Below are 24,453 nucleotides of genomic sequence, written 5' to 3'. Positions count from 1 at the left end.
TGAGAGCAGCAGTAGTAGTATAGAAAGGACCGTGTGCAGGAGATGTTTAGGAGGTAGATTCCACTGGATCCTCCAATAGATTGGACACAGGAAATGAGAACAGGTGAGGTTTCTAACCAGAGTCCCAGCATAAAATCTAGTGGTCTTCCCTTGTCTGCTGCTGCTGCTGCTGCTAAGTCGCTTCAGTCGTGTCCGTCTCTGTGCGACCCCATAGACGGCTCCCCTGTCCCTGGGATTCTCAAGGCAAGAACACTGGAGTGGATTGCCATTTCCTTCCCTTGTCTAGGGCTCATCAAACCTGGACAGACCTGTCCCCATTCTATTGGAATTGGCTCCTTTGGAACTGAGTCATACACAAACTGGACTCCGCAAGGTTAGACCTGGGAACCTCCTTGGATGGGCCCTTCATTCCACAGTAGATAGCATCCTGGATTTAGAGACAAGAAAGCAGAGTAGTGGAGGAGAGAGCTGGCTACCATTAAACCTGGGTGAACAGCCTCCATCATTTCTGACGCCTTAAGAAATAGAATATGAACCACAAATGGGTTAAACCAAAACAAAAGTAGGAAATTTAGGGGAAAAACAAGCACTTTCCTGTGTGCAACTTTCAAATGGGGGAGGGGAGTGTACACACAGGTAGAGCATAAGTACAAATGATAAAGTAAACAGGGCAAAAGGCCTAGGAAAGGGTACATGGGTGTTTTTAGTACTGTTCTTGTAAATTTTCTGTATTTGACATTATTTCCAGATAAACGCTTAAAAAAAAAAAAAACCCAAGCAGTCATAGCTTTTGGTCCATGATACCTCTTATGGGTAACTACACAGCTATGGTGACAAGAGAAGGAGGTAGGAATTCCTGGCTTCTATGGGTGCTGCCTGAAGTCAAGAACCAGAAAGGTCACAAAGATTTGCCTCATAACCAGAGGCAGCAGCAGAAGCCATTGAATGCCCCAGGAAACCTCACCAACAAGCCACAACTCAGCATCCATCAGCACAAAACTCTAGTGCCCAGGCAGAACCAAGGCAGCAAGAAGCCAGAGGGAAGTACAAGACCCAAAGCCCCTCTCCTCCAGCACCGGGAGAGTGCAAAAGCATCCCTCCACCCCTTGACAGCCATCTAAGGAAGGAGAAGAACAGTGAGACCCCTTGAAAGGGCAAACACAGCCCCTAACAGAAATCCGAACTTGGAATTAACTGAAGATTTACACAAAAAGAACTACGATAAACCAGAAAAGAAGTGGCAGGGTTAAGGCTCCTCTTTGCTGCTGCTACTGCTGCTAAGTCGCTTCAGTCGTGTCCGACTCTGTGTGACCCCATAGACAGCAGCCCACCAGGCTGCCCCGTCCCTGGGATTCTCCAGGCAAAAACACTGGAGTGGGTTGCCATTTTCTTCTGCAGTGCATGAAAGTGAAAAGTGAAAGTGAAGTCACTCAGTCGTACCTGACTCTTAGCAACCCCATGGAATGCAGCCTACCAGGCTCCTCCATCCATGGGACTTTCCAGGCAAGAGTACTGGAGTGGGGTGCCATTGCCTTCTCCGAAAAATGTTAATAGGCATAAACTAATAGGTGATTTTCACCTTTGTACTTTTATTATATGCATCTTGAGAAGAAAATGTGTATAACTTTTATAATTGGGCAAAACTAAATCAATCGATCAATAGAGATGTTTTCCTTAGAAGGAAATCTCAGCAGAGGACAAGGCAGAATACCCCATGGTATTTCATTGTAAGCCCCGTGTAGTATGTTAGTCGTTCAGTCGTGTCGGACTCTTTGCAACCCCATGAACTGTAGCCTGCCAGACTCCTCTGTCCATGGGATTCTCCAGGCAAGAATACTGGAGTGGATTGCCATTCCCTTCTCCAGAGTATCTTCCAGACCAGGGATCGAACCTAGGTCTTCTGCATTGTAGGCAGATTCTTTATTCTTCCAGAAGCCCTAAACTAGTGACAAAAGAATCCTTTGCTGCCCTCTGCAGGTCAGCCATGGAGCAATGCTGCGGTGGGAGAAACACCTTATGATGGATTTTTGTTAGACAAGTTGAAAGCAGTTGCATCACATTTGTCTGTCTCCCTCAAGTACAAACCCAAAATCTGCAATTTTCATTGCAGTGATTCCTTGAGCTTGCTACCCTGGCTTTGCACATAGCATACATCTGAGGTCCATTATTGCCTGACATTACTTAACTTTTTCAAATTACACTTTTGTATCTCAAAATTATTCCAAAATTTTGAATGCTTCTTAGTCAGGAATACATAGACCTTAAATGACAGACAGATGCAGACTGCTTCATTTTACTTTTTCTCTTTCTCTTATTTTTCCTCTTTACCTGATCTTTCACTCTTTTCCTGTCTGCATCTTTTCTTATTTTCCTTCCCAAAGGTAGAATTGCATGTTACAATCTTTCTTTTTTATAAATATGGACTGATAGTGGGCCTATGAAGAAGGAGGAACCTCAGGAATGGAGCCAAGGGAACCAGAGTCTTAGGGATCATAACATAGAAATCCCATCCCCAAATTCAAAGACACTGACTCCCAACTCATACACACACACATCATGTTACATATTTGCAAATATCTACATTTTACATGAGCCAATATTTTCCTTTTAAACTTAAATATTAAGAATAAGCAATTCTTTTTGAAAGAAGATAACTTGCATTCCTCTTACTCGTCTTGAACCTGGTTGAGTTGATTATGAGTTGCACTCAAATCAGCATCTAATTGTTGTATGTCTCGAGTACCAGACTCCTTATGTCTGTCCTTATCGAATGTGTCCTGGAATGATAAAAAAATAAAAACAGAGTCTGAAAACATGAAGCCACATGGACAGCAAAAACATTACGCTGGACAAAAGAAGTCAAGCCAAAAGGGCATGTAATGTATTGTTTCATTTTTGTGAATTTTCTGTGCAGGCATAATTAACCTAGAGTGATAAAAATCCAAAGGGTGATTGCCCTAAGGGCGGAGGGAGGGGACTGGGAAACGGCACAAGGGAATGAGCTGAAGGAATGGAAATGTTTTGTATCTCAATAGGGATGTGAGTTACAAGGATATACCCATTTGTCAAAATTCATCAACCTATGGTTTTCACTGCAGGTAAGTGATACCTCAGATTTTTTTAAAAGACATCGAAATATCATTCTACATCTTTATACCCAGAATAACATCTACAGGGGGTAAAAATCTAAGAGACTTTTTTTTCCCCATATAAAAACTTTCTTTAATGAAAACTGACATCTACAGAGCACTTCCTACATGTAAGTTTTTTCCCATGCTTATCACGTTTAACTCTAACAATGACCCTATTAGGTAAGCAAAAGCATTGTTCCCATTTAGCAACTGAGGAAACTGAGACCTAATAGGTTGGACAATCTATCTAGGACCTAAGAAGGTGGACAAGGATTCTGTCAAGTGATCTCTAAGCAGGAATCCTTCACCCACTACCTCATAAGGCCCTCTTGCTTAGAACACAGCTATGGTGGTCTTAGAACACAGCCTGATCTAAGTGGTTCATCTTTTGAAAGAAATTTACATGAATCCAAAAAACATTGAAAATCAAGGTTACCAATGTTTTGCTTATCCAGACATAGTGATACCCGTGCCTTACCAGCGGTCCCCAACCTTTTTGGCTCCAGCGACCAGTTTCATGGAAGACAATTTTTCCATGGACCTTGGGGTGGGGGATGGTTTCAGGATGATTCAAGTGCATTACATTTATCGTGCACTTTATTTCTATTATTATTACATCAATTCCACCTCAGATCATCAGGCATTAGATCCTGGAGGTTGGGGGCCTCTGCTTTGAGCAAAGTATGTGTTCTCTTTTCAGTCTGGTCCTCAACTATTAAAACACTACCACTGCTGTGTGGAAACCACCGATATATCAACCACAAATGATGACACTCTCTTGATCAGTCTACCAGGATTGAGTTTTCTTATCTGGGAAGTTTCCAATTAGGTAATTCATTTAATTTTATTTTTTCAGAATACTGACCTGCCCCCCTTTTAATGATCCCTTTCTCTTTTGACTCCCCTCCCCTCCCCCATGATACCCTGTCAGGGTGACTAACTTGTCTTTTTTTTTTTTTTTAATTTATTTATTTTAATTGGAGGCTACTTACTTTACAATATTGTAGTGGTTTTGCCATACATTGACATGAATCAGCCATGGGTGTACATGTGTTCCTCATCCCTCCCCATCCCATCCCTCTGGGTTGTCCCAGTGCACCAGCCCTGAGCACCCTGTCTCATGCAACGAACCTGGACTGGCGGTCTGTTTCACATATGATAATAACCATGTTTCAATGCTATTCTCTCAAATCATCCCACCCTTGCCTTCTCCCACAGAGTCCAAAGGACTGTTCTATACATCTGTGTCTCTTTTGCTGTCTTGCATATAGGGTTATCATTACCATCTTTCTAAATTCCATATATATGCATTAGTATACCATATTGGTGTTTTTCTTTCTGGCTTACTTCACTCTGTATAATAGGCTCCAGTTTCATCCACCTCATTAGAACTGATTCAAATGTATTCTTTTTAATGGCTGAGTAATATTCCATTGTGTATATGTACCACAGCTTTCTTATCCATTCATCTGCTGATGGACATCTAGGTTGCTTCCATGTCCTGGCTATTGTAAATAGTGCTGCAATAAACATTGGGGTACATGTGTCTCTTTCAATTATGGTTTCTGCGGTGTGTATGCCCAGCAGTGGGATTGCTGGGTCGTATGGCAGTTCTATTTCCAGTTTTTTAAGGAACCTCCACACTGCTGTCCATAGTGGCTGTACTAGTTTGCATTCCCACCAACAGTGTAAGAGGGTTCCCTTTTCTCCACACCCTCTCCAGCATTTATTGCTTGTAGACTTTTGGATCACAGACATTCTGATTGGCGTGAAATGGTACCTCATTGTGGTTTTGATTTGCATTTCTCTGATAATGAGTGATGTTGAGCATCTTTTCATGTGTTTGTTAGCCATCTGTATGTCTTCTTTGGAGAAATGTCTGTTTAGTTCTTTGGCCCATTTTTTGATTGGGTCGTTTATTTTTCTGGAATTGAGCTGCAGGAGTTGCTTGTATATTTTTGAGGTAACTTGTCATTTAAAAGTTACTATTTAATGCCTAGAGTGGGTGCATCAATGTCCCAAATACAGACCATCACCAGGCCCTTTTCATAGCTGAGGAAGCAGAGGCTCCTTGAGTTGATTGAAGCCATTCCACCAGGAAGTAGGCAAGGTTGAGATTTTAATGCTGATCTGTCTTAAGAGAAAACTCAATCCATTATGCCACATACTACGATAAATAGAAACTCACCTTTCCAACCCATGTTTCAGTTCTCTAACTAGAACTGAGCCCCTCACTAGGTAAAAGGTGCTGAATACAGAGGATGATCCTTTAGTATCCCTACCTGTAGAGAAGGGACCTTGCTGTCCACAGGTTTTCCCAGGGAAGCAGCTGTAAAGGAGGCCTCCAGCCAAGGCAAAAGGCGTGATTTGATTGTTTCCACACCATCATAATGTCCTCCTGGAAGAATCCACAGACCAGGTCAGCAAGAGAAAGCCAACCACCTCCACCCAGGCAGAGAGCAAAGGGAAGGGAAAAGGAAAAGAAGGCAAAGAGGGGAGAACCGGAGGGAGACACATGGGCCGTTCTCACCTTCTTGGGCTGCTATAGTGAGGATCCCAAAGAGCTGTCCCTGCACTTTGGCAACTTGTTCAATGAGTTCGAGGCAGTGATTTAGATTTTGATCACATGAGTTCGCCTGCAAAGCCAGAATGGCAGACATCAGTGCAATTTCATCCTTCTGGGACCCACTGCACGGTGGACACACGTGTCACTTTATGGACACATGTATCACTTTACACAAGGGCCAGCTGACACTGGTATGCTCCCAGGGCAGAGACTGCTGTGTGCTCACAAAACACACTTGCCTCTCCTCCTGGACACCCAGCTAGACAGCCTTCCCCAGTCTCCCTAGCAACTGATGTGGCCATGCAACCCAGTTCTGGTCTGGGATGGGAAGTGATGAGTGACTGTCCTGAATGATTGTCTTCTCTCTCTCTCTCTCCATCTACCAACCAAATGCAGAAGACCTAACAGAGGACCCCAGAAGCATAAGGGATGGTGAAGCCACAAGATTTAGAAGGCTGTTAACTGAACACTTGAACTGTTACATCACTGAGAAAGTTTTGTGTGTGTTTGTGGGCATTAAGCCGCTGAAATGTGGGGGTAATTTTTTATAGCAATAACCCTGACTCCATACTCAATGTGCTGTGCCCAGACACTCAGCCGTGTCCAACTGTTTGCAACTCCTTGGACTGTGGCCCACCAGTCCTCTGTCCATGGGACCCTCTCAGCAAGAATACTGGAATGGGTTGCCACTTCTTCCTTCAGCAGATCTTCCAGACCCAGGCATCAAATCAAGACTCTTTCATCGCAGATTCTTTACCACTAGCAACACCTGGGAAGTCCTACTCAATGGAACCCTGCAAACACTTCTTTCATAAGTAGACATTTTGTAACAAAAGATAAATCATTGCCTCCTAATTTACCCACATTATTGGTTCTTATCCTCTACCTAAGTTCAACATGTGCATAAAGGGCACTATTTTTCAACAATAAGAAGGTATTGCTGGGTGGAGGATACAATGGAGAAGAAGGCCAAAAAGATGGCCTAGGCTTCATGGTGATGCAGACTAGCTGGGGAGATGGGAGAGTAGACAGTTACCCTGCAAAGGGACAAAGTCTTACTCTAGGGATGAGCACAAAGTCTATTTAAGAGCCATTGTCTGAGAAAGTCAGGGAAAGCTTCCAACAAGCAAACTCTAGGGGTGAAGAAGTTGGACTCGGGGAAAGTCTGCCCCCAGAATAGAAGCTAGGATGTAGACCTTTCAACTCTTCTGCTGCTTTTGTTGTCTTCTTGCTGAGCTTTCACCAAAGCCTCGCTAGTCAAACCTCTAATTGATTCTGACTCCCGAAGGAAAGAATGCAACTGCAAGGAACAAACCATGTGGGTGTAAAAATGCATAGATCTATGTGTCGCCTCAGGCCATCATAAGGCAGGGGTGCCTTCTGGGTACGACGAATCCCAAGATAGGAAGTGGGGGATAGAAACTAGAATGAAGAGGAAAGGTTTAGATGACCTCCAGGCAAAAGTGTACAAGTGAAATGCAGACCTGTGTCAACAGGGAAATGGTTCAGACAGGCAGTAAGCTCCTGAGGACAGAGGCTGTGCCTGGCCGGGTCACTGTGGCATTTCCAGCCCTTCATCCTGCTGTCTCTATGTATTCGAACTCAATATGTATTGTATGGATGAATGAAAATGGGACGATTCACTCACTTTGGCTTTATTACATACCTGCTAAGTGCCAGCGGAGAAGGCAATGGCACCCACTCCAGTACTCTTGTCTGGAAAATCCCATGGACGGAGGAGCCTGGTAGGCTGCAGTCCATGGGGTCGCTAAGAGCCGGACACAACTGAGCGACTTCACTTTCACTTTTCACTTTCATGCATTGGAGAAGGAAATGGCAACCTGCTCCAGTGTTCTTGCCTGGAGAATCCCAGGGACAGTGGAGCCTGATGGGTTGCCGTCTATGGGGCCGCACAGAGTCGGACACGACTGAAGCGACTTAGCAGCAGCAGCAGCTAAGTGCCAGGCACTGTCCATGCTTTATGCAGGTAAACTCAGAAAATCCACACCATAGGTACTGTAGGAGATTAGGAGGACTATTGTCATCATCGCCGTTTTTAAATGAGAAAACTGAGACCCAGAGAGGTTAAGTAATATGCCCAGGGGTACTTAGCTAGTATGATGTCAGAACTGAGACCTGCTTCCAGAGTCCATGCTCTTGACTACTAAACTATACTGATGTTTGGATCATGATTAGTGCCAGAAGGAGGAGGGGGAGGGTTGGATTATGTGACAAAAAGTAAGGAGGGCAGTCAGGGAAGCCTCTCTGAGGAGGAGTCACTGGAGCTAAGTCTCAGATTCAGAGCACCAGAGAAAGAGCAGGCCAGGCTGTGGAAACACCAAGGGCAAAGGCCCAATGGCAGGAAGGAATCTGGCGACCTTGAACCAGAGGTAGGTGCATGTGGCAGAGGATAAGTGGTCAGAGAGGTTGGCAGGACAGATTCTGTGGGCGCCCTGCAGGCCGGATAAGCAGTCGGGATGGAAGGGACTCGTAACTGAGAGGGAGATGCTGGTTAACTTTCCATGCCTGGTTAACGGTACCTGGGACTAGCTCTATTGTAACACTTATAAGAAGAAATGGACACAATCGAAATATCTCATTCTTCTATCCCCTTCTCCTAAAAAGTCTATGAGCTGTTTTGGTTCGATTTTGACTATGAGTTTTCTATTTTAAAGACTTTGTCTTTCTCATCAATCACCACTAGTATCCATGGCAAATCAAAGGCCCCAAAGATTTGATGAATGAGTCACTGAGTGACTATCATAATATGGGCATGATCAGGACATACGGGACCCACAGTCTGATCAGCTTTCTCCATTCCTTCCTTGTTGAACCAACAACTCCTTGCCCTTGCTATTTCATTCCTGCACTTACCACAGTGAACTTCATTTCCCCAGTTACAGCCTTTTGCCCTCTGACTGGATCATGCCATGTGCTAAGTGGACAGAGAATAGGCTTGGGAGTCAAGCAGACCTGAGTATCTCAGCTCTGCTACCTGCCACTGTTCTGTGTAATTCTGCACAGATTGCTTAGCCTCTATGAGCCCATATCCCAACCTGGAAAATGAAGATTATGGCTTGCAGAGTGTTACGAGAATCAAATCAAAATAATGCACTTTCTGCACCTTCAAGATGTAACACCTATAAGATGTAGCACCTGTAAGATGCTGCACAGAACTGAAGGGAGCAATGGACTGAGTAATAGGGTAGACCCTAGTTCAGATCTGGTTCTCCGCTTATTAGCTTATTCCTTTAGAGAAGACATTTTTAAAATGCTCTTCCATTCACTGGAATTTAGAAGGTGGATAATCTCACCAGCTAGCATAGGTGCAAAGTAGAGAAGGTATATAATAATTAGGATTATTGTAGTATTTTTACTATAGGTTTCTGTGCCTTGACCAGTGCCTGGCACACTGTAGGGGTCCAATGTTTATCGAATGAGTTTGCACACACCACTAACATAGAGAATATACCATGTCAGACTGCTTCTGATCCCAAGACGTGTCACAACACGTTGCCCGTTTCTAACACAATGCGTTGCACAAGACACTCAACTTGCCACAGTCACAGTACTCTACCAAACAGTTACTCCCCACAAGATAAACAGAGCAAAGATATGAACTAATTCCGTGCTCGTGTGCGTGCTCAGTCGCTTCAGTCGTGTCTGACTCTTTGTGACCCTATGGACTATAGCCCACCAGGCTCCTCTGTCCATGGGATTCTTAAGGCAAGAACACTGGAGTGGGTTGCCAAGCCCTCCTCCAGGGGATCTTCCCAACCCAGGGATCAAACTCTAGTCTCTTTCATCTCCTGCATTAGCAGGTAGATTCTTTACTACTAGTGCCATCTGAGAAGTCCATGAACTAAATTGTACTGTCTCCTCATTCCAAATCTCATTCACTTATAAATCCTTGAATTCTTTTAATTCCTAAGCCTTGGGCTGGCAGCTCAGGGAACAGAACTACATTAAAAAATAAAAAGTTGCCAGCTGTCAATGAGCTCACCAGCTGGGGAAGCAGGATAGAGAGTAGGAAGCACACAGGGGATAAATAATTCCCTTAGAGTTTACTAAGTGCTCTAAGAAGATAGTGAGCTGTAGAAGAAGTAAAATATACTCTGGTACGGGGTGATGGGTGGGAGGTTAAGACACTTTGAGCGGAGGAAGAGCAAGTATTATTATCAAGGCAAGAAGTGGCCAGGCATATTGTACGGGAGAGGAGAACACAGGGTCCAGAGACTAAGTAATAAAGGACTTTCTCACATGAAGAGCTCTGGGCTCTATCCAATCACTGAAAGTTTTAATGGGGCAAGTGGAGGGTTTGCTTTGATTTCACAGAAATGACTTTGGCAGGAGCAGACCAGATAATTGGATTAGAGAGTGCATCTGGGAAGGAGGTAGGCAGTTGTAAGCATCTAGCTGAGAGATTCTGAGAGCGGTGGAGGTGACAATACTCCTTCCCAGCTCTGGAATCACATCTGTGTTGGCCAAGGTCCCACTGATCCTAGCATTACCTGAGGAGGAAGTCAGGTGGTTTGGGAAGAGGTAGGAGGTATGTGAGGGAGAATGCTCTTTCCAGACGGTTTAAGGAGTCTGGGCTTTCCTGGTGGCTCAGATGGTCAAGAAACTGCCTGCAATACAGGAGACCCAGGTGCAATCTCTGGATCAGGAAGATCTACTGGGGAAGGGAATGGCTACCCACTCCAGTATTCTTGCCTGGAGAATTCTATGGACAGGGGAGTCTGGCGTGCTGCAGTCCATGCAAAGAGTTGGACATGACTTAGTGACTGAACAACAACAATAGCGCCTTCTAAAAAAATTTAATGAAAGAGAAAACAGTTACATCACAATTACTAATAAGAATTATTTATGAAAACTTTACTTCATTTATATAAGTATAAGGGGGTATATAGTGTTGAGGGTATGCTGTTGGAGAAGACTTGAGAGTCCTCGGACTACAAGGAGATGAAACCAGTCCATCCTAAAGGAAATCAACCCTGAATATTCATTGGAAGGACTGATGCTGAAGCTGAAGCTCCAATACTTTAGCCACCTGACTCGAAGAGCCAACTCATTGGAAAAGACCCTGATGCTGGGGAAGATTGAAGGCAGGAGGAGAAGAGGATGACAGAGAATGAGATGGCTGGGTGGCATCACTGACTCAATAGACAAGAGTTAAGCACGTTTGGGAGATGGTGAAGGACAGGGAAGCCCGGCATGCTGCAGTCTATGGGGATGCAAAGAGTCAGACACGAATGAGCGACTGAACAACAACAAAGGGGGCACGTGTGCTATGTTGTGAAGTAAAATGCATTAACTTTGTGGGTAAGTTTTAACAGTACTATCCCTGGGAATAGGGCTTTGGCTGTGTTGAAAATCTCTGATTTGGGCAATGAGGAGCCCCAAAACAATCCCATGAAGAGTTGTATAAAAATTGGATTGGAGGGAGGCATGGAGAAAGGTAGGAAATCAATAGGAATATGCCATGTTGCTGGTGTGGAACTTAAACAAGGAAACTTCAGATTTATTCTAGTGGCTTTGTGAAGATAGGAAAGCTAGAAGTAACAGAAAGGAGTGTCATATTCCAGAATATAACCACCAGCATTACTAACACTTTTTTTTTGAAAAATGTTCTTTTGAAGGGAAAAAAAAAAACCTGTGTGATGGAGATAGGCTACTAGCCTCCTTTTGTAAGCATGATGGCTGCAAAAATACTGTGAATTGTGAGGGAAAGAATTCTCTGCACCGCAAGCAGCTGCTTTGTCAGTATGCCTCCTCCCTTACTCTCCTGCAGCTGTAGGCATTACTGCTACAAAGTTCATGTGAGATCTGCCTTAGCCATAGGCCAGAAGTTAGTTTCCCCACATATGTAAGATATGATTGGAGTTTGAATAAGAGCAACTGCAGCTAAAGGGGAAAGGTGGGAGATATTTGAGACTTTTAAAAGGTGAATCCTCAGGGCTTGATGAACCCATTTACAAGGTGTGATGGAGAGAGAGGAGACCGGGTTTCTGACTTGGGCCACAGGGGAGATAGTGATGCTGTTGCCTAATCAGAGGCCACGAGTAGAGAAGCAACAAGACCGGAGGGAGGGCAACTCATCCTGTTTGCTTCATGTTGACTCAGAGGATCTGGCCATCCACATGGAGCTGTCTGGAGGGCAGGTGGCCAGCCATTCAGGTCGGGAGCTCTGGAGAAACGCCCAGGCTTGAGATAAATCTTGGAGTCACCAACATCTGGGAAGTAGCTAAAGCCATAAAATTGGATGAAAGTGTCAGTCATGTTTGACTCTTTGCGACCCCATGGACTATAACCCACCAGGCTCCTCGTCCATGAAATTCTCCAGGCAAGAATACTGCTGGAGTGGGTTGCCATTCCCTTCTCCAGGGAATCTTCCTGACCCAGGGGTCAAATCCAGGTCTCCTGCATCCAGGTAGATTCTTTACTATCTGAGCCACAGGAGAAGTCCAATAAAATTGGATAAGATGTGTCAATTGCTGCAGAGAAATCAAGGAGATAAGGACTATGGAAAAAAAAAAGAGAGAGAGAGATTAGACTTGACCTGACCATTAGGTGGAGCAGTTACAGCAGAATGTTTTGGGGAAAGGATACTTGATGTTCCAGATCATTCCAGGTTGAGGAACAAATGGGAGTTAAAGAAGCAAAGACAGTGAAGACAGATTAGTCTTTCAAGAAGTTTTGCAGTGTGGGGAAGGAGAGAAACAGAACAGAGGCTTTGTTCCCACCCCTTTAGTGTTATCACTCTCTAGCCCAGACCAAACCTTCTGACCAACTGAGCTTAAATGTTGCCTTATTTCCAAGGTTCTTCATAAGGTGCCTCTGCATGACTTCTGCTGCCTCACTTCCTCCAGCAGCTCTCTCCACTCCCACACAAACCTATTTCACTAGTGTACGTGTGCCATGGGCACAAGATCAACAATCCTTTGATCCCTTTCAATTCCGATACTTCTGAACAGCCTTGACCTTATTAACAAAAATTCCTCACGAGACCCCAGTCATTGCAGCCTGTGTTGAAATGGCTCTATCATCATACTATTCTATTCTTAACTTGAATCACCTACACAATATTGGAAAGAGAGAAAATTTTCACCCCAGTTCAGTTCAGTTCACTCGCTCAGTCATGTCCGACTCTTTGCGACCCCATGAACCACAGCACACCAGGCCTCCCTGTCCATCACCAACTCCCGGAGTCTACCCAAACTCATGTCCGTTGAATCGGTGATGCCATCCAACCATCTCATTCTCCACAAATATTAATAATAAAACATACCACTAAATATTTTTAATCAACTTGCAAATTTCAATTTGAAAAGCTATTCAAATCTATCAATTTTTAGTACAAAATATAGTTATTTCCACTTAGAGAAACTTTACTTTCATATACACAAAATATGCTTAATCTGTATTAGATAAGAAACTGTGCAAAAGGATTTATCATAGTATCCTTTAAAATATGAAAGTTACAATCATTTAATAATGATTTGCCTGATATTTTTGGAGAAGGCGATGGTGCCCCACTCCAGTACTCTCGCCTGGAAAATCCCATGGAGGGAGGAGCCTGGTAGGCTGCAGTCCATGGGGTCGCGAAGAGTCAGACATGATTGAGCGACTTCACTTTCACTTTTCACTTTCATGCACTGGAGAAGGAAATTGCAACTCACTCCAGTGTTCTTGCCTGGAGAATCCCAGGGATGGAGGAGCCTGGTGGGCTGCTGTCTATGGGGTCACACAGAGTCAGACACGACTGAAGTGACTTAGCAGCAGCAGCAGCCTGATATTTTTATTTTTTAATACTCTTCTTTAAAAAAAAAAGTCATTTTACATAGAACAAGAATGCCATTTCCAAACACGCCAATTAGCGAATATGTACAGGAGCAAGGAAAAAAGATGATCATTAGGAAGGATGTGGAGTCTAGTCTGAGGGGTGGCATTTCTCAGGTCTTTGCAGCTGACCCTGGAAATTCACATATGGAAAGCAAAGCCCTAATTTCTATCTTCCTTCCCCATTCCAATCTCCCCACTGCCACTGCTGACTGGGGTATGTATTTTTAGAGGGTGGATGGGGGAAGGATGGCAGGAAACAGACACTGCAAGTCAGTGGAATGTCCTTACCTCCTTCTGTAGAAGATAACAGAATGGACTTGACAAGCAAAAGAGCTAGGTTCAAAACCCAGTTCTAAAGTGGAGTGGCCTTGGGCAAGCAAGCTGCCCTCTTGGGATCTGGAGGGCAAATCCACGGATTAGACTCCACATCCTTCCTAATGATTATCTCTTTTCTTGTACATATTCGCTAATTGGCATGTTTGGAAATGGCATTCTTGTTCTATCTAAAATGACTTTTTTTTAAAGAAGAGTATTAAAAAATAAAAATATCAGGCAAATCATTATTAAATGATTGTAACTTTCATATTTTAAAGGATACTGTGATAAATCCTTTTGCACAGTTTCTTATCTAATACAGATGAATAAAATACAGATGTGTAAAATACAGAAAATAAAGCCTGCTATTTCATAGGTTCTTATAAAGCTTAAAGGCAATAATGCACAAAGAGTGGTTTAAGGGCTTTCAATAACTGTTTAAACACTCGTTTTAAGGGATTAAGAGGTACTACTATGAGTAAACTACTATGAATAAAATAGACATTGTACTGCAACAAGCACTGGGGTACATGCATCTGTTTCAATTATGGTTTTCTCAGGGTATATGCCCAGTGGTGGGATTGTTGGGTCATATGGCAGTTCTATTCCTAGTTTTTAAAGGAATCTTCATATTGTTCTCCATGGTGGCTGTATCAATTTACATTCCCACCAACAGTGGCAGATGGGGACAGAGATGGGAGAGGGGACATATGTATACCTGTGACTGACTCATGTTGATGTATGGCAGAAACCAACACAATATTGTAAAGCAATTATCCTCCAATTAAAAAAAATCAAAAATAAATAAATAAGCTACAAGGATATTATGTACAGCATGGGGAATATAGCCAATATTCAATAATTATAAATAGAGCATAGCCTTCAAAAATTGTGAATCACTATGTTGTACACCTGAAACTTATGTAACACTATACATCAACTATACCTTAAAAAATTCTTTTAAATGAAGTCCTCTGCAAGGTAAAAGTAAAAATGCTGGTTATAACAGGCTATAACTGCTTCTAGAAAGGTGCCCATCTGTGGGCAGCCTTTCAAGCAGCTCTATTCCGAAATCAACCCTCTGTTCTACCTCATTGAGGCTGACCCTGCCACACACTCACTGCCTCCACAACAAAGTTTTTAAACTGAGATCCTGAATTTTATTTTTTTCTTAATATATATATTTTATTGAAGTATAGTTGACTTACAGTGTTTCAGGTGCACAGCAAGGTAATTCAGTTATACATATACATTGTTTATATTATTTTTCAGATTATTTTCCATTATAGGTTATTACAAAATATTGACTATAGTTTCCTGTGCTATGCAGTTAACCTTTGTTGCTTGTGTTGCATATCTATTTTTTTCTGAATTTTAGATATAAGAAAGAGGAGGATTATACCTCAACAATTTAGGAACAGCTTCTATTTAGGCTTTCCCACTGGATTTTGGAGGCAAGCATGGCAACCCATTCCAGTATTCTTGCCAGGAAAATACTATGGACAGAGGAGTCTGGCAGGCTATAGTCCATGGGGTCGCAAAGAGTCAGGCATGACTGAAGCAACTGAGCATGCACACACTGGATTTTAGTGTCTTGATCCATAATTAATATTCCTACTGGACTTATTTTGTTACTTCTTCTCCTTTAACATTAAACAATGGTGATGTTTACATTAACCAGTTTGTCCAAGATGAAAAATAAGGAGAATCAAATTTAAAAGTTGATAGACTCTCTGTTAAAAAGAAAATAGTCTTCCTTAACTATTTGTCAATTATTTTGTAGCCATGAATTTATCATTAGTAACTGTGGCAGAAGGAGTGGTACCCATTAAATATTCCACGTGCTTTTCCACATTTCTCAGGCTCCCTTATAGTTAGACAGCAGCCACACTACTAAGTCTGCCCAAGGGACAATGAGTGCAAGGGCTGTGTATGATGTAGGAGCAGGGCAAGTTCTCCATTCCCTCTATTCCCCTTGCAGAACCTTCAGGGTCCGATAATGAGGTAGCTGCTCCATCTGATGGAGGGCACCTGAAACTGAGCCAGTGACAGACAAGAGCTACCATCAGACTTTGCATGAATGGGAAAGAAATCTATGTTCTGTCAAGACACTAAGTTTTGGCATTTATTCATTACTGGCCAGTAAATCACTGCAGATGGTGGCTGCAGCCATGAAATTAAAAGACACTTGCTCCTTGGAAGAAAAGCTATGATCAACCTAGACAGCATACTAAAAAGCAGAGACATCACTTTGCCAACAAAGGTCTGTCTAGTCAGAGCTATTATTTTTCCAGTAGTCATGCACAGATGTGAGAGTTGGACTATAAAGCTGAGGATCGAAGAATTAATGCTTTTGAACTGTGGTATTGGAGAAAACTCTTGAGAGTCCCCTGGACTGCAAGATCAAACCAGTCCGTCCTAAAGGAAATCAGTCCTGAATATTCATTGGAAGGACTGATGTTGAAGCTGAAACTCCAATACTTTGGCCACCTGATGCGAAGACATGACTCATTTGAAAAGACCCTGATGCTGGGAAAGACTAAAGGCAGGCGGAGAAGGGGACAACAGAAGATGAGATGGTTGGATGGCATCACCGACTCAACGAGTCTGAGCAAGCTCCGGGAGTTGGTGATGGACAGGGAAGCCTGACGTGCTGTGGTCCATGGGGTTGCAAAGAGTCAGACACAACTGAGCGACTGAACTGAAGGAGATAAAGGTCCTGAAGGGAAGAAAAGTGTTCTCTATAAATTTAATAACTAGTTGAACCCTCAAGAATGTAGAATGGGAGGAGTGAAGGGGGGGTCAGGGAATCTGTTTGAAGACACCATAGCAATGACAACCACCTTTTGAGAGGGTAACAGGTAGGGAGGATAGAGGTCCCCAGGAGGCAGGAGGAAGTAAACTGCAAGTGGCAGACTTTTTTTTTCCTTCTGTGTTGAGGAAATGGGTTCTGCCTAAGACCAACCTTTTTTATCTTTTCTCAAACCTTGGGCTGATAATGGCTCAGCAAACCAGTACTCATATTAATTGTTTTATGGCTGGGAATGACACACCTTGGCCATCCTATCTCAAAAATGCTTATTGTGGGAGAGGGGCCTGGTGAAACTCCCTCAGGCTTGAGGTGTTTCTTTATCTGATTAGAAGCTAGCTAACAGACATAAAATGCCTGGGAACTCTTTCTGTTCCCTTCTGATGTCTATGTTAGAAGCTTTCCCTATCTCTGCTATACTTCATTAAAACTTTGCTACACAAAAGGCTCCAAGTAATCAAGTCTCGTCTCTGACCCTGGATCAAAATCCTCTCTTCCAGAGGTCATGAATCCTGGCGTAACACACAGCTCGCAGTAGCAACCTTTCACTTTTGTACTTAGAATCAGGCATGTTTTGGCATAAAAGCAAGCTCTATTTCAATCACAGAGATTATTCTAAAACAAACAGAGGACACTTCTTTAAGAGCTCGTTTTTATGTGCTGATATTTAATATGTTGTTTACATTTGTTAGTACAGAATTCTATAGCACAAGGGAGAGTAATGCAAGAGAAGCATTACGTCCCTATATAATACTTTTAGTTTCTCCCCACTGCCCTCAGGATAAAGTCCGAACTCCATAACACACCACCCAAGGCACCCGTCCCCTGGCCCCCACCACCCCATCTCCTTGGCCTTATCTCATGTCCACTCCCTGCCTGGAAATATTCCCAGTCCCCCGAGATATGCTAACTTTTTCATGCTTCCCAGCTTCTTGCACACATCCTGTCCTCTCTCCCTTGTCCTCTTCTCCAGCTAGAATTTCATTACTAAGATGCAGCTGACATTTCTATTCCCAGAACCTAGCATAGACAGACATATTGTAAAAAAAAAAAATTTTGTCTAAGGAATAAATGTACACTGCAGAAAAAGTGTGAATATAGAGTATCTCACCCAAACCTTTATACATACCAGGAGCTAAGTAACCATTTGTTCAATTAATTCTTAAACTCTTAATACTTGGCTCAGTTATTGGTTGAACAAGAAGGAATTCTCTTTGGCTGTTCCACTAACATTCTCAATAACCACAAAGGAGGAAAACTAACTCTGCAATTCATGTGTTTACCACAACCCATCCCTGAGCCTCCAATGGAGTCCAGGTTTTAAAGACCAAGTAATGCAATAATTCAGCATCTCTTTAATAACGAAAAGAAAATGAGGTGGTGCTGTTTGCTGTTGTTTTTAGGATTTGCTCCTCTGGGAGGGGAGTGGGTTGGAAAATATTTCTTCCTGAAGTTAAGATATATATAACTTAAAAAAATAAAATCAAGCAAGAAACAGTTTTGCCAAAGGCCCAGAAGATTGGTAGATGTTGTAAGATTAAAAACAAGGCAAAAGATAAAAAACAAAGGCTTCAGGGCAGAAAATTATATTTTAAAAGAACTTACTGTTTCTGACAACGTAGGAATCAAGGAAACAGATTGTGTATGAGACGGTGGTGATGGCCGGATAAAGGCAGAGGGGATAGGAATGGATAAAGAAGGAAATTATATTAGAGAAATTAAGAAGAAAAACTAAATAGCATCTAATTGTTAATCCAAATGATGGCTAGTTTGGAAAACAATCAAAATTCTGCATTGTGTTTTAGAATTAATCTGTTCAAGTTATTTATCTATTTCACTTGAAAATAACTTTTCCCAAAGGAATAACTTTAACCATGTTCCTAATTCTAGAGGAATATACACTGTCTTTTCTTTTGCTTGAGTTTATCAGAAATCAATTAATGTGGTCACAGTCAGAAAAGTCAACCTTCCATAGCACACATAATTTGAAGCTTTCAAGGAAAAAACATAGTTCTCTACAACCAATATTTTAATAAATATAATTTGCTACAATGAGTACTCATCTTAAGGATTCAAGGCCAAAGTCTTTGGAACTAATAAAATAACATTGCAGTATTACAGTAAAACTCTTAGCAATTGACTGAAACTCAAACTGTAGATGACAAGATGTTGAATAAGTCTCAATGTAACCTAAATGTTGGTAGGTGCTGTAAAGAGATTTTCTCGTCGTCTTTCTTTAGCGCCCCACCCCCGCCACCCACCACACACACACACACACACACACACACACACACATTGTTCAGAACGCTTGCACCCTCTCACTTGTGCTCCTGATTGTTAATCCTAGCTTCTGGTTTCAATTTTAAGAAAAGTTGAATTAAAGATATTTGGGGATCATTTCTGGGCTTCCCTGCTGGCTCAGGGGTAAAGAATCTGCCAGCAATGCAGGAGATGCAGGAGACGCCAGTTCAATCCCAGCGTCAGGAAGATCCCCTGGAGGAGGGCATGGCAACCCACTTCAATATTCTTGCCTGGAGAACCCCATGGACAGAGGAGCCTAGTGAGCTATGGTCCATAGGGTCACAAAGAGTTGAACACGACTGAAGCATCTGAACACAAAAGGCACACACAGGGATCATTTCTAATTTTACACTAAATATGAGGTTTGTCAGAAATGAGTCCAAGGAACTGGGTGTCTGGAAGAAAGGCGGTGGCATTCAGCCAGTCATGATTTATTGAGCATTTATTACTAGGGGCCAAAAGTGGAATGAAACAGAAATCTCTGCCATCTGGAGCTTACCTTTTAGGGTACGTTGGGGGAGGGGAAAGGAGGAAGACTAATCAACAAAATAAAAGAGTAAATCAGTAAAAATTAGAAGGGGTAGATATTATGGAAGAAATAAAGCAGAGAAGGGGCACAGTGGTTCCAGGGGTGAGGGTGGTTGCTCAGTCCAATACAGTCGCCACTGATCATATGTGACTAGTTGAATTCAAACTAGACTTCAATGAAGTTAAAACTTTAGTTCCTCAGTTTGCATTCACTGAATTTCAAATGCTTATTGGCCACCATGTTGGACAGTGCTGATATAAAGATATATATATATAGAATGCGTCCATCATTATGGAAAGCTCTTTCAGACAGTTCTACTCTACAAAGAGCAAGGAGTCTAGTATTGCTGGAGTGGTTGAGCAAGGGAGAGGGTAAGAGATAACATCACAGAGTTTAAAGGAGCACAGTTGTACAGGAGCTTGGTGGCCATTGCTGGAACCTTTTTTCTGAGGTATGAAGTTTGGAGAGTTTTGCCATAGGAGTAACTTGATCTGACTTGGTATTTAGAAGAATTACTTTGGGTTATTTTTTTTTTAAGTCACCCAAATAAAACATGACCAAAGGTGTACAAGTGTGGCAGCAGAGGCAGGGACGGTGTGGAACATGCTCAGGTTCTGCACAAGCTTAGAGGCTAGTACCAACAGATTCTGCTGGTGAGAAAGTAGTGGAGTATGTCATGATAAAGACTGTAACTAAAGGAAAGAAGTCAGTGTTTGTGGCATGGGAGAAGCTATGGTCAGTCACACACTGATTTTACTTTGCAAGGACAATAGCACAACTGAAAATGTCCAATGGACATTAGGAGAAGTGAGAGCTCAGATGAGAAAAGGACCTAAGTATAGATATGATATTCATCAGCAGAGGGGTAAGAGATGAAACCGGAATGGAGGTGGAAGAGAAGGTTTCTAAAGTCTGCCCTTGAAGAACAACTATGAGAGGGGTGTGGGTAAGACAAGGAGACAAATAGAGTCTTAGAAAAATGCAGGTGTCGACAGCCAAATGCAATAGAGTTGCCAGAAAGTTGAAGAGAAATGATGATGCCCAAGGAATGGCCACAAAATGTGGAAAGGCGCTGATCTCTAAGAGTGCAGTCTCTACTAATTATATGTGTGTATTGGAGATGGGGAGAGCCACAATCTAAATATAAATGGTTTCGGTGAGAACAGAAGAATGGGGTGCACCACTGTTAGTGAGAAGAGAAAGTACAATAAACTTTGGCATTTCTCAGAACTTACAGGTCGTTTCTAAACCAATCATTTAATTTGGTCCAGCCACTACCAGTGTCATTTGTGGTCAACATTGTCTAGTGACAAACTGAATACACTTTTTAATGGTTCAAGTTAATTTAGGCCACAGGGCAAGAAAAATTGTATAAGAAGTAGTTTTAAGAAGGGAAAATACATGTATGAGGATTTGTTATTCTCATCCTTCTGAGATTAGGTAACAAGTAGCCACTTTTAAAGGTAGGTGGTGGGGGGAACCCAAGGCTTTGTGCTAATGGTGAATTTCAATTTTCCTGCAATTCTGATGGAGAAGGAATAATCAATATTGGTACTTTAAATGTGGGCAAACGGGGTAAACACTAGAAAAGAAGGCTAAGGAGAAAGCCATAGTGCTTTGAGCTCCCCTCCTCCCAGGAGCCTGGTTACAAGGTGGATAGGAAAGTCCAGGGACTCATGATGGCAGGCAGTTGCATTTTCCTGGTAGGATTTCAGAAACAAGCTAATCTAGACTCAAAAAATTGAGATCCAAAAAGGAACTTCACCCATGATCAATTCCAGTCTCCCAGTTAGCTGAGGAGGTACTGAGACCTAGAGGTTAAATAATTTGCCCCAAATGATTCAGTTTTTGTTGTTGTTGGTTGTTGTTGTTTAGTCACTAAGCCACCAGGCTTCTCTGTCCATGGGATTTTCCGGGCAAGAAAGAATACTGGTATGGGTTCCCATTTCCTTCTCCAGGGGATCTTGCAGACCCAGGGAATGAACCAGCATCTCTTACACTGGCAGGTGGATTCTTTACCGCTGAGCCACCAGGGAAGCCCCAGTGATTCAGCCAGCCAATTGTCTGCAAAGTCAGACCTAAAAGCTGGCGGGGTGGAGCTGATTCTGGGTCCCCAGCTCTTTTTCCTGCATTAATGTGAGAATAGGACTCTCCTTTTTTTTGTTATTGTTCAGTCGCTAAGTCATGTCTGACTCTTTGAGACCCGATGGATTGTAGCCCTCCAGGCTCCTCTGTCCATGGGGATTCTCCAGACAAGAATACTAGAGTGGGTTGCCATGCCCTTCTCCAGGGGATCTTCCTGATCCAGGAATCAAACTGGAGTCTCATGCATTGCAGATGGATTTTTTTTTTTTTTACCAGCTGAGCTACAGCATAGAACTCTTCTTTTTAAGACAGACCAACCGAAGCAAATTCCGCATTGGAGTTCTACTATCTGGAAGGGGAGATGAACGGGAGCTGGAGTGGGTTGGGGGATGGGGGGAATTGATGAGATTTGAAGAACCCTACTGGGTTTGATGACAGAATATTGTCTTACAAATGCCTTGACAACAGGCTTTCTGAAATCTGCCCTGGTGTTGAAACTGCCTTACTTGCCATGCTCATCAGCACACAAGTGAAACTCGCAAGGTTGACTAGTGTCCGTTTCATTGACTTCTGGGTACTAACTCCTGGGTATATTTCTATAAAAATCTTATCCCCAGAGTGGGAGACTTGCGGAAAGGCAAGAGGAGGGATGTAATAAATAATAATCATTCGAGTCGGGGTATGGGGGTGGACTGCAGGCAGAGGAGACTGGAGGAAGAGTGACAAGCCAGACCGGACCTGGGTTGCTCGCAGGGCTTTCCCGTTGCTAGGACCTCCAGCGTCCTTGGCTACCGCTCACTAAAATAGGAGCTCTCCTCTGCTACGACCAGTCCAGCGCTTCGCGGACCGCGCCACCTCGCGTCAGAAGGAGAAAAAGGAATCGCATTTCCCCGCTTTCCTCGGTGCGGGTCGCAGTGAGGAATCAAAACTGCGGGACTTGGCAAAGCAGTCACCCGGAGGCCAGTCCTAAGAACCTCCCGCTGAGGGTTGTGCGAGGAACTAGAGAGAGGGCGAACCCCGGGGGTCTTCCCCTCTGACTCACGTTGTACTCCCTCAGCCAGGACTCTAGCTTGTCCTGCAACGATCGTAAAGCTTCGTTGGAGACCAGTCTCCTCAGGTTATCTGCCATCGCTCGCTCTTCCGCTCGGCCCGCTCTGGGAGATGGATTCGTGGACCGCGGGGTGGTGTGGCGGGAAAGGTGTTCTCTTCCTGAGGAGCTCAGAGCGCGGCTGGTGTTTCCATCCTCCCCGCTCGGGTCGGACGGGGCAGGGTTCGAGAAGCCGGGGAGAGGTGCCCTGGGCCACAGCCGCCGCGCCTCATTCGCTGCCCCGCGCGCGGTCTCCCGGCTCCCGCGCGGCCGCCGGGAGCCAGGACAATAAAATACCCGGGCGATTATTAAACAAACCTTGACGTGAGCGCGCGGCAGCTGGGGACGCGCGCGGCCCGTTTCCTGGCAACGCCTGCGCCGCCGCCCAGCCCTAGCCCAGCGCACTACCCGCCTGCAGCTCCGCCGCTCGCATCCCTCCTGCCTCCCCACCTCGACCCGCCCGCGGGTCCGGGGCACCGCCAGGACGCGCCATGCCGCTCTTCCTCATGCTACTGATGCTCAGCCTCATGCTGCTGCTGCTGGTGCTGCTGGTGGCCGAAAGCGAGAGCCCCCAAAATCTGTGAGACTCTGGGTTGGGCCGGCGGCTGAAAGACGCTAAGACTTCAGATGGCAGCCACCCGACCCTGATGGAGAGAGAGGCTCCCTCAGTGTGGCGATGCTGGGCAGCCGGAGACCTCTTGTCTAGGAAAGCAAAGATTATTTCTTTCTAGACGTTTTTGGTTAGGCGGTGAAGAAAGCAGTTGTTTGGCTCCTTCCTATATTCTTTCACTTCTCAAGACTTTATTTCTTCCTTTGTAACGTCTAGGATTTGGTGGGTGCCCAGCTAAATAGATTTTAGCTCCAGGATGTTCACAAATTAAAGTCCATCAGGTTTAAATATTTGGTCTGTTTTTAGAATCATTAAGCACTCTAAAGTTATTTAATTATGAATTCTCTAATTGAGACTTTGTGCAAGTTTAGAGCCGGTTTTGGCACTATTTCAGAAGGTGTATTAAGCCACAGTGGTAGTTTGGACTACTTAAGAAATGAAACCATTTCAACCATCATTAAGCACTTTAGTACCCTTAATTTCAATGTCGTCAAAATGATGTGCAGATTGCAAATCATCCTAATCTATCTTTTTTAAAACGGAGCGGGTGGAAGCAGGACCTCAGCTAGCTAGTCGATTAGCTAGTTTAATTCAGTTTCTTCTTCTTTTTTTTTTTTTCAGGTATTTAAGAGTTATGAACATTGAACATGTCCACTGACGGTAAACTTAAGACTTTTTGCCCCCACCTGCTTTTTTCCTCTTAATTAGTGGTTTTACTGTCCTCTGATAAAAATGAAAGGCTCGTTCTGGAGTCTGTGTTCTTACTATCTTCTGTAGACCACAAAATAAGGACTATAAAAGTTCTCACCACAAGAAAAAAAACTTGTAACTATGTCTGGTGATAGATATTAATTAGACTGATTGTAGTGGTTATTTCATGTTATATACAAATGTTGAATCACTATGTTGTACATAATGTATTATTTTAATTATATGTCAACAAAAAGAAAAAAGAAAGACTATAAAGAGAACACACATTTTATCATAGTGCAATAACAATTGTTAAACTACAAAAAATAAATATTCATTACTGACTTTCTTTAAAAAATATAAAGAATGAGGAAGGCAATGAAGAAGAATCTTATAGATTTCTTAACTTAATGCACATTTTTATTGGTAATTGGAATCTTTGAACAGTCTGATTTACTTATTAATAAAAACCAAGTTGTAATATTTGC

At 43.2% G+C, this 24,453-nt stretch overlaps 1 protein-coding gene across 1 annotated transcript in view; it reads right to left on the bottom strand.

The window, feature by feature from the left end:
- The window catches only part of SPATA18 (spermatogenesis associated 18), a 45,831-nt gene extending 21,922 nt beyond the window's left edge, over nucleotides 1–23,909 (bottom strand). The window contains exons 1-4 of the mRNA XM_055588540.1: nucleotides 22,621–23,909; nucleotides 5,662–5,767; nucleotides 5,414–5,529; nucleotides 2,671–2,777 (exon numbers count right to left, since the gene is read on the bottom strand). Of these exons, the coding sequence (XP_055444515.1) occupies nucleotides 2,671–2,777; nucleotides 5,414–5,529; nucleotides 5,662–5,767; nucleotides 22,621–22,707 (416 nt within the window). The 5' untranslated portion in view covers nucleotides 22,708–23,909. The remainder of the gene's footprint in view (nucleotides 1–2,670; nucleotides 2,778–5,413; nucleotides 5,530–5,661; nucleotides 5,768–22,620) is intronic.
- Nucleotides 23,910–24,453: the final 544 nt, after the last annotated feature.

This window comes from Bubalus kerabau, chromosome 7 (genome assembly GCF_029407905.1).
Source record: "Bubalus kerabau isolate K-KA32 ecotype Philippines breed swamp buffalo chromosome 7, PCC_UOA_SB_1v2, whole genome shotgun sequence".
Classification (NCBI taxonomy): domain Eukaryota; kingdom Metazoa; phylum Chordata; class Mammalia; order Artiodactyla; family Bovidae; genus Bubalus; species Bubalus kerabau.
Note: the sequence above shows the minus strand (reverse complement) of the source record. Positions and strands in the feature narration are given on the sequence as shown.